Source organism: Piliocolobus tephrosceles, chromosome 6 (assembly GCF_002776525.5).
Source record: "Piliocolobus tephrosceles isolate RC106 chromosome 6, ASM277652v3, whole genome shotgun sequence".
Taxonomy (NCBI): domain Eukaryota; kingdom Metazoa; phylum Chordata; class Mammalia; order Primates; family Cercopithecidae; genus Piliocolobus; species Piliocolobus tephrosceles.
The window spans coordinates 1,277,970-1,287,957 of NC_045439.1; the positions used below are offsets into that span (position 1 = coordinate 1,277,970).

At 61.8% G+C, this 9,988-nt stretch overlaps 1 protein-coding gene across 2 annotated transcripts; it reads right to left on the minus strand.

The window, feature by feature from the left end:
• Positions 1 to 2,992: 2,992 nt before the first annotated feature.
• On the minus strand, positions 2,993 to 6,378 carry C6H14orf180 (chromosome 6 C14orf180 homolog). Of its 2 annotated transcripts, none has more exons than XM_023205376.2 (5): positions 6,268 to 6,378; positions 6,024 to 6,026; positions 4,935 to 5,061; positions 4,511 to 4,546; positions 2,993 to 4,242 (listed from the first exon to the last, which is right to left on the minus strand). In XM_023205376.2, exons 1-5 carry the CDS (start codon positions 6,376 to 6,378, stop codon positions 4,037 to 4,039), a joined length of 483 nt encoding a protein of 160 aa, XP_023061144.1. In that variant the 3' UTR covers positions 2,993 to 4,036. The 2 variants fall into 2 exon arrangements, with proteins under 2 accessions (XP_023061144.1, XP_023061143.1); XM_023205375.2 differs by having other exon boundaries at positions 2,993 to 4,192; positions 4,505 to 4,546.
• Positions 6,379 to 9,988: the final 3,610 nt, after the last annotated feature.

Consider the following 9,988-nt stretch of genomic DNA (forward strand, 5'->3'; position numbering starts at 1 on the left):
TGTGATTGTATATGTGAGTGCATGAGAGGATGTGACTGTGAGTGTGCATGTGCGCGTGTGACTGCATGTGTGGGTGTGACTGTAGGTGTGACTGTACATGGGAAGGTGTGACTGAGTGTGCATGGGAGAGTGTGATGTGTGCATGGGAGGATGTGAGTGTGCATGAGTGTGCATGTTAGGGTGTGACTGAGTGTATGTGAGGGTGTGACTTGTGTATGTGAGGGTGTGACTGCATGTGAGGGTGTGACTGAGTGTGCATGTGGGCGTGTGACTTGTGCATGTGTGGGTGTGACATGTGTATGTCAGGGTGTGACTGTTGTGCATGTGAGGGTGTGACTGAGTGTATGTGAGGGTGTGACTGAGTTTACATATTAGGGTGTGACTGAGTGTGCATGTGAGGGTGTGACTGCATGTGAGAGGGTGTGACGTGCACGTGAAGGCTTGATTGTGAGTGTGCATAGGAGGCTGTGAGTGAGTGCACGTGAGGGTGTGACTGTACCTGTGGCATGAGTGTGCATGTAGGGCATGTGGGGAGGAATGTAGGTGAGTGCCCGGGCGCCTGGGCAGGTGTGTCTGCACAGTGTGTGGCATGTGCATGAGGAACTGCATGTGAATGTGCGTGTGTTGCATGTGAGTGTGTGCATGCCCGTACATGTGCATATGTATGTGAGCATTGTGTGCGTGATGGGAGCCGTGGGTGCTGTGTGGACAGCCCCTCTGCCCCTCCCGTGGTCTCCCACGTCCAGCATCCACCTGAGAGAGGAGGGAGCTGCCTTCCCATTCTGCAGAGTCTGTGTGCTGCGGCCCCACAGAGGCAAGTGGAGGAGCTGGGATGTGAACCTGGGACCCCAGGGTAGGGGGCTGCTTGGCTGTGGACCCTACCCCTCAGGAGAACCCAGGGTCCACCTCTAGAGGACTCGTTCCAGGGGCGGGGGCCTCCTCACCCAGGGCTCAATGAGCGGCTGTCTGTTTCTTGGCTTGAGTGCTGCCGAGTGCTCCCTGCTGCTGCGCCCACCCTCCCAGGGAGACGCGAGCCCCTAGCTCCCTGTGTTGGTGACCCTGACCCACCCCGTCCACCATCAGCAGCTGGCTGCTGTCTCTGGGGGGCTGGGCACCAGCCTCCTGGAGGCCACGTGCCTGGGTCCACATGGAGGGTCCCGGTGGGGGCATCATCCTGGGTCCCGTGAGTGAGGCTGGCAGGTGACCAGTCACACTGTGGCGAAGGCAGGTTCCCATTGGGGGCATCAAGGCCAGGGGGATCGAGGCTCTGGAAGCTCAAGGGGGCTGTGGCCTTGGGGCCCAGCTGAGTTTCCAGCTGGCAGCCAGGTCCTTGAGGGAAGGAGTGTGGACAGAATCCGAGGTCCCCTAAGCTGATGGGCTTCCCTGTCTCCCCTGCCAGCCCTGACCCACTGAACAGGGGACTCTTTCCAGCCCCGAGAGCTCCTGGTCTGTGTCCCCAGCAGAAGGTGGGGTGGCTCCTGCCTCACCCTCTGCCCAGCCCTGATCCAGGCCACAGCCATCTAGGGCCCCAGAAGGAGGGGCAGGAGGCAGGGTGGCTTCCGGAACCTGAGGGTTGGCTCGGGTTGGGTCTGTCCTTGGGGCTGCACTGCTGGATCCCAGGAGCTGGAACAGCCCCATGGCCAGGGTGACGGAAATCCTTGGCTGCATGCAGACACAGACCCACCCCGGACTGGGCTGTCCCCGGAGCGCAGACACATCACCCTGGGAAGGGGCAGCTGGGCCTGAAGTGTGCTGGGCAGGGGCTGGGCGCCCTGGTGGTGGGTTCTCCAGGGGGCTGGGCCTCTCCCCAGGAAGGAAGGTGGGAAGCACACGCATGACCCGGGGTTCCTGAGGCGGGTCCGCCAAGTTGCTTCTGAGATGCCTTCGCTTCTCTCCTGGCCGTCTGACAATGGATATCTGTTCTAATTCCACTCTGGCTAAACTGAAAGTAAAGATCCTTAAGCTTACATGTGTCTACCCCTCAGAGTCAGAATAAAAACAAAAGCGCCCGAGTCTCCAGCAGGCATGAGGAGTGTGTGGGTTTCTCTCTGCCCTCTCCGCCGTTGGCTGGCCTGGCTCGAGGTTTTAACCGTCTGGAATTTGTGAGTCACACGCAGTGCCCTCGGGCTTTGGGCCTTTCGTGTCCGAAGCTTTTAGGAATTAGAAGATGGCCTTCCCAAGTTTCTGCCTTCTCTGTACATTTTCTACTGGCTTCGAGTCTCACTGTTTCCTGTGCTGCTTCCCCAGGTGGGAGGATCAATTTTGAAGGATTTCTTGGGGGTGTGGTGCCCATCTTTGAGCAATATTTGTTGAGCACCTGAGATCGTAGCGTAGGACCCCGCAAAGCCAGGCATGTCCTTGTGTTGCCTTTGCAGTGGACAGGCAGCCGCAGCTGGGGGAGATCAGCCTGGGCGGCGTCCCCGTCAGAACCAGGGCTGGAGGGGTGGCCCAGGCACACAGAGAGAGGGCTGAGCCTGGGTCTATGACTGCCCTGAGACCCAGCCTCTGGGAGCCGCTGCTTCTGCATCCAGAATATGGGGCAGGAACCTGCCCATCCTCCTCCCTGGGTGGGGTGGGCTGGGCTGGGCCGGGTAGGTGGGGCTGTGGGGGCTGTGGGGAGAGCATGATGCTGCAGGGTTCCCGGGGGAGCCCCCATCATGGTCCCTTCTGGAAACAGCCCTTTTTGTTACCTCCAGCCACAAGTCTGGGGTCCCTGGATCCCAAAGCTGGAAGCGACCCTGAGGCCACTGCGCCTGTTCCCTGGCACCTGGAGTTGTGGGGACACACCCTGACTGCAGGGTGAAGGGAGCCAGCCGGGCATCCCTCAAGACCTGGGGGCTTGGTTAAGCCCCCACCAGAGTGGACCCATCCACTCCCAGGCCTGCAGGAGACGGCGAGGTTCCAGGGGCCCAGGACATCCACTCTGGCCACTGAGGCCGATCCCTTAGCAAGTCGGTTCTGGCTTCTCTTGTTTCTATAAAAACACCAAGACTGAAGGAAGCCACCGTGTGTTTTAATAGAGCAGTGTCTCCCAGTTAAGTGGTGGGACAGAGAGGAACCACCAGGCAGGTCGTCAGCCGTGCCCTTCCCTCTCAGGCTAGCCTCGAGGACACTGGTCTGATTGTCCCTGTGTCTCTCCCGGGCAGTTCTGCCTGGTCCCTAACCGTGGGCCTCCCTGCTTTGTTCGGCCCTCCCCCGACGTAGGGTCTGGAGGGGCCCCTAGTGTACGTCACCCACAGGGCTCCCTTCAGCTCTGCAATCTGTTGACAAAGCCACAACCACAGACGATCTCCGGGACCTACAGGCCCCAGCTGGTGGGTGGCACTGGCTGGCCCTGGGCTCAGCTGGGTGCCCCCGGCCCGCAGAGCTGGGCACAGATGGCTGTTCTGAAGGCCGGGGGTGTCTGGGCCCCTTGCTGTCCCCTCGGCTTCTACACCTGAAGCTGCCCCCGATGAGGGGTCCCCCCCGGGGCCTCCCCAGACTCATGGGACTGAGTAGGGGGTCAGACCTGGGCTCAGAGGATGGCACCTCACATCAGAGGGACCCACCTTGACAACCAAACCCTTCCTGTGGGGTTTCGAGGTCTGGGTTCTCCACAGGCCCTAATTGCAAAAGGCTGGGTTTGCCTCCTCCGAGCAGCCCCTCGAACACAGGCAGTGCCCCCTCCTCAAGCGGGTGCACACGGCAATGGCTGGGCCGGGTCCTAGCAGCAGCAGGAGTTCCCGCTGGGACAAGGGAAGGTCTTTGGGTGAGCCTAGGGAGCCCCAAGTGTTAGCAGTCGAATCCTCTTTCTAATAAAATCTCACATGGACCCAACACAGGAGACAGGAGGGCTGTGCTGACTGGTGTGGCAGGGCCGCCCGCTGTGCCCCCCATGTCCAGTCTCACGCCGTGGGGTCCCACTTTTCCCAGTCGGCCCCCAGGCAGCAGCCCTTCTTGGCCCTCATGATTCACCAAGCAGCAGGGCCAGGGCTCAGGCTGTCTCAGAGCCCCCGGAGTGCTTGAGCTCTCCGGGAAGCCCTGCCCGTCCTGCCCATCAGAGCCGCAGGAGGCCGTGCCAGCAGGTGAGGGCCGCGTGCTGCAGGTGCAGGACAAGGCTGAGGAGCCGGGCCCGCAGGTCCTCCAGTGCCGTTGCCACGGGCTTGGCCCGGCCGCAGTACAGGCCCAGGGCCAGCACGAGAAGGACGCACACGCACAGCCGCAGGAGCAGGGAGCCGCTGTGTGGCCTGGGCCTGCCGGGCACTGTGGCCAGAGGGCGGGCAGGGTCAGCGCCAGCCAGCCCCACCCTTCCCTGGAGGACTGGGGCTGGTGGGGAAGGGATGGGGAGATTCCGCCCTATCCCTGCCCATGGCCCCTCCCTAGCCTCGTGGGGCCTCCTTGCAACAAGAGCCCCCCCACTGGGGCCTCCTCAGCGGCCCTGGCCCTGTGACACCTCCCTTGGGGAGGGAGTGCGGGTGGGTGCCCCGAAGGAGGGGGCAGTGCGGTACAGGGATGTGGGCTCGGAACTCACCCCTGACAGTGGCCGTGGTGTTCCTGTCAGCAATGTCTGGGAAGGAGAACGGAGCGTCGGCTGGGAGGTACTTGCCTCAGTCCATCGGGTGTTGCTGCCCTCTCGCCTCACCCTGCACCCCCAAAGGACCCCTGAGACTATTCCTGGGTCAGAGACCCAGGTCCAGCCAGGTCCTGACGCTTCCTCAAGGGGACAGTCATGATTCGAGAAGCCGCCGCCATGTTTTCCTCCAGTTGCCATTTGACGGACCAGGACTGTGTGTCTGGGTGACCCCACAGGCCCAGGGGTTCTGCCACTGAAGACAGGTGGCCATGGCCCCCCCATGTCCTGGGCCCGGCCAGAGCTGGGTGGTGTGGCCGGAGTCCCCGCCTCCCTCTGCCCGACCCCATCCTCTCCCAGACGCTTGCTGCGGGTGCCCTCTTACAGTGGACGGTCACCGCCGGGGGTTCTCGGAACCGCACATGCCTCGAGGTCCTCTGGGGCTCGGCCTCTGGGCAGTGATGCTCCGGCCGGCTCCTTTTCAGGATGGAGGGGGGGCACTTCTTGTTGTCCTGGGACAGGGGCAAAAAGCAGACTGGTGAGTCCCCGGCAGGAGGCCGACGGGGACCCAGGTCTGAGCCGTGTGGGGCCCAGCAGCACCGTCCTGGAACCTGTACCCTGTCCCGGCTGGTGTGCGATGCTGGGCCTGTCACTTCCTGTGGGGTGAGGGGCAGCTCCTGGACAGGCACTGCTGGGCAGCCAGACTCAGCCTCAGGGGCCCAGGCAAGACAGAGCCCCTCCTGCCCCCGACTCTTCACGCAAGGCCCCACTGAGCCTCTTCCTCTGCCCGCTGTCTCGGATTCAGGCTTGGATTCAGGGTCCCCGGGACATGTGCACAGGGCGAGGGGGCTGCATTGGCAGAGGGGCTCTGGCTGAGCCAGAGTTTCCAAGCTCCATGGGGCAGGGGGGGCCGGGCCAGGGCTGTGAGGAGGGCTGGTTGGTGGCCTCGGCCTCCTTTTCCCTGGGGCTGAGCCTCGCATGCTGCAGGCAGGGGCAGCTCCTGCCCGTTCGCCTACCTGGGCCCTTCTGTGCAGGTCTGCTCACGTGTACGGGCCCAGCCTGAGTTTGGAAGATGGAGCAGGAGTTTCAGGCTGCTGTGAACCTCAGCATCCTTGTCTGTGACATGGTGACAACTGGGACTGAGGCGCCCTGGGAGCCGGGCCAGCTCTGAGGTTGTTCCTGGCTGGGGCATTGCTCGCTGCACACAGCCAGCTGCTTGGCATCTGGCGAGGCTGCCCCTCGAGGGCGTGAGGTCTGTCCATGCTGCGTCTGGCCCAGCTCCTGCTGTGCCTGTGGCCTGTCCCAGCCTGGCAGTGCCTCAGAGGCTGGAGCCTCAGGGTCTGAGGTCTGGGCCCCTAACCCTAACACTGACCCTTGGTGACAGTCTTGACCTGTCCTCCTCTCTCCACCCTCTTCTTTCCTCCAACACCCTCCTCCCCGGGCTGCCTCTTCCATAGCCCTCCATGACTCCCACTTCCTCTGCCAAGCGGTGTGCCCCACCTGGGGGCCTCCAACCCCGTCTGCCAGACCAAACCCTTTAAGGCACCCATTGCCCCCGCCTGCTCCCTCCAGCCCTCAGTGATCCCCCTGCCCTCCTCCCATCACCCCGTGATTCCTGGGGCGGAGGATGGCCTTTCCTCCTTTGTCTGCTCCCTGCCCCCTCCAGCCCCCAGTGGAAGGCCAGCTTGCAGAAACTGCGTCCCAGTGGCCCGCCTTACCCTCTCTGCCCTGCACGCCCGTGGGCCCCACGCGGCCTCCTCATTCTTTCTGGTCTGATGTCGTGTCTCTGGCCGGGAGTCAGGGCTCAAGGCTCCTGCTGCAGTCTTCATTTACTGGAACATGGTCCTAAGATAAGCAAAGACGTTATTGATTATTTACTGCACAAGTGGCACTCAGAGGAATGAAAGAGCAGAAAATTCTTCCCCGGAAGCCAGGCTGGCTGCCCGCGCCTGCGGCCGGCCACGCTGAGGAGTAGACAGCCCTTTCGCTCTGTGGTGTCCCCAGCGCAGATAAATCCTGCTGCCTGCTCGTTCAGAAATGCCATCGCAAGCAATTTCCTTTGCTGCCACAGTCTTCATAATTGTCATCTTTAATGGCTGCATAATATTCCACTGGGCCGCATAATATTCCACTGGGCCGAGGTCCCATCATTGAAAGTCGCCCTCGATGACTGGGTATTCAGGAAGTTTGCATTTTAGTATTGTCATTTGCAATGATTGGAGGTCATGGATAAGGCTGTAAGAAACATCTTTGCTTTGTCTCCGTTTGGTAGTGGGAAGCCCTGGGGCTGGGGACTGGGGATTGTCAGGGCTCTGAGGCTGGGCCCACAGAAAGGCTTCCCAGATGGTCATGCCCACCTGTTTGGGCTGGTGCTGGTGGGATGCCCGTGGGCTCCTGGGGGCCCACCCCTCAGCACGGCTCATACTCTCTCTGTGTGTCTCTCTCTGCCCTCCCCCGCATTATGTGTCTTTATCTCTCTGTCTCCATCTCTCTGTTCCCCTGCCTCTCTCTGATTCTGTCTCTATCTCTCTACTTCTGTCTCTGTCTCTCTGCCCGCTCCTCTGTTGAGCTGGTTGCTTCCTGGCTGTGAATGGCGCCTCCTTGCTCCGCCCGTGTGGCTTTGGCGGCGGAGGCTTTGTTCTCCTCATTCTTTACTCACCGGGGGAGCCCCCGAGCGTGGATTTTCTCTCACAGCCTTGGCGGGGTTCTTGGCTTTTGGGCACTCCTCCTCCCTACAGAGGGGTGCAGAGCCTACCGGGCATCCGTGCAGGTGAGCTGGCACTGAGTGCCTGTCTTTCAAGGGCTCTGGGAGGGATGAGCCTACCTCTCTCGCTGCAGGTGGGGAAACTGAGGCCAGAGGGGGCTGGAGCTTCCCTGGGAGCTGATGCCAGGCCAGGTCCTCCCGGCCCTGCTCCCAGCTGGATAGGAGGCAGTGTGGGGGCCTCCTGCTGCCCTTCACCCCACCCCAGGTTCTCCCCTGCTCTGGGGTCCTTGGAGGGCACTGCCGCCCCGCCCCTCACAGCGCAGGTGTTTGCATTTCCTGAGGTGCTTCCCTGGCTCCCGTTGGTCCTCCAAGGACCCTGCCCCCAAGGGCTGAGAAGGGGGAGGGCGAGAGTGAGGGGCCTACATGGTCCTCAAGGACAACTCCTCCAAGGGTCCCCCAAAGGGGTGGATGCCTCAGAGGTGCAGGGCAGGCCTGTGGGAGGAGCTGGTTTGGGTGGAGACCGCAGTGACTCCAGCAGCTGTGTGTTGTCTCTACAAGAGACAGCAGGGCGGCCAAGACCGCATCCCCGAGCAGGCATAAATACTGCAGACAGGCAGAGTGCCCTGTTAATGACGTCTGGGAGGATGCTGTCTGGATGGGTTCAATTATTTCAAAAGAGAGCAATTTTCTGCTATCGCAGGATCAGGTTTTTATCGCAAATAGGGTTGTGGCAGGAGCCGGCCGTCCAGCGGGCTGGCAGGGAGGGGGCGGCTTATCTTCAGGACCTGCTCTCAGAGAGTGGCCATGGGAGAGGTTGTGCTCGCAGGCCCAGCCGGGCTGGGGCTCCGTCTCCCGGGGCCAGGTCACCTGGAATGTGGCTCTGCGTGACCCCCAGGCTTAGGGAAGCCGCAGAGTGCCAGGCCTGCCCTGGTGTCTTGGGGATGCTGCCTGGCATGCCCCAAGGGCAACCTTGACCGCCTGTCCATAGCAGGCCTGGGGCTGGAAGGGCTCTCTGGATGCCCTTGACTCAGTTTCCACCCTGGGTGGGATAGAAACTCTGCTAAAGCCCAGGGGTGGGGTTGGGGGTGGAGCAGAGCCCCCTAGTGACCTCTTGGACCCAGAGCCTGGGCTCTCCACTGCCTGGCGGAAGAAGGCTTGTGTATCCGGGGCCATCTCCTGGGACTGCACAGCCTGGGGCTGGCTGGTGTGCCCGAGGCCACAGCCCCCTCGCCAGATGGCCCTGCAGCAGCCCTCCAGGGGGCCCAGCGAGGTTCACCCCTCATGAGGAAACAGGCCTGGAGAGGCTTGGGCCAACGGCGTCACGCTGGGATGCAGGGCTGGACGAAGTCTCCTCCAGCTTCCGCCAGCAGCTCTGGCTATTCAGCCCTCCCCGGCCTGAGGTCTGTCCAAGGGATGGTGGGACAAGAATGTGTGTGTGCACGTGTGTGTGAGTGTGCACATGTGTGTATGTCCCTGAGTGTGCAAGTGTGTTTGCATGCAATGGAGTGCATATGCATGTGTGAACGTGCACATGTGTGAGTGTGCAAGTGTGAGAGTGAGCACGTGTGTCAGAGGGTGTAAGTGTGCACGTGTGGGGTGTCTGTGTGTGCATTTGTATTTGTGTGCATGCATGTGAATGTGCGTGTGTGTGTGTGTGTGTGGGTGTCCGTGCATGTGCCCATGTGCCTGTGTGTGAGCATATCTGCATATGTGTGGGTGAATAATGTGTGTGTGTGTAGAGTGTGAGTATGTGAATGTGCACGCGTGGGCAATGTGTTTGTGAGGGTGCCTGGCTGTGGCATTAACCGTCTGTCGCCGAGCAGCATAACTTGGAGAGGATGTGACTTCGCCTTCTGGGGAACAGAGCTCTGCCCGAATGTGGACAATCAGGACTTGCTATGGGACAGCACCTCTCCCTCTTCGGGTGCGGGCTCCGGGGCACCTTGTGTGACCACGTGTGACCTTAGGCAAGTCTCCTAATCTGCCTGGGCCTTGGTCTGCTCAGCTGTGAAATGGGGGTGAGGAGAGCAGCAGCCTCTGCGGGCTCGCGTGAGGGTGGGAGTCAGTGCACAGACTCGAGTCTGCACCATGCCTGTGCTCTGTGCCGTCAGCCACGTTGGCATCACTTGGGGAGGGGATGTGCCCAGGAACAGAGCTCAGGTAGCTCTGGCCGTGTCTGGACAGTCAGGACCTCCCATGGGATGACACCTCCCCTCCGGGAGCCCTGGACCCTCTCCAGAGATGCACCTTCCCCGGGGCCACGCTCTGCTCCCAGGCAGCCTCCCTGAGCCCTGTCGTCCCCTCCCTAACTGGGCTTCATGCTTCCCCTTCTGGAAGGGAGGCCCGGCTCAAGTCCGGGGCTCTGTCCTTCTTTGGCTCTGTGACCTTGGGTAAGTGGTGTGACCTCCCTGGGCCTCGTTTTCCCCACGGGAAGCAGGGGAGGAGCAGCTCTGGCACGCTCGGCAGGTGGGGGCGGGGAGGCCCAGGGCCTCTGGCAGGGACAGTGTGTAACTGGAGGCCTCGTGACAGATGGGAGATAAAGGGCGGAAAATAGCTTCAGAGCCTGGACCTGCAAGTGTCCTGCGAGGCCCGCTGCTGGGGGGGTGTGTCCACCCGAGGGGACTCTACCCCACTCTGGGCACAGGACCCCCATGGTGCCTCCCTTGGTGCTGGGGGGCTGGGGGTTCCTACCAGCTCCTCTACTGAGAGAGGGCACCAAGCTCCCTGGAGGAGGG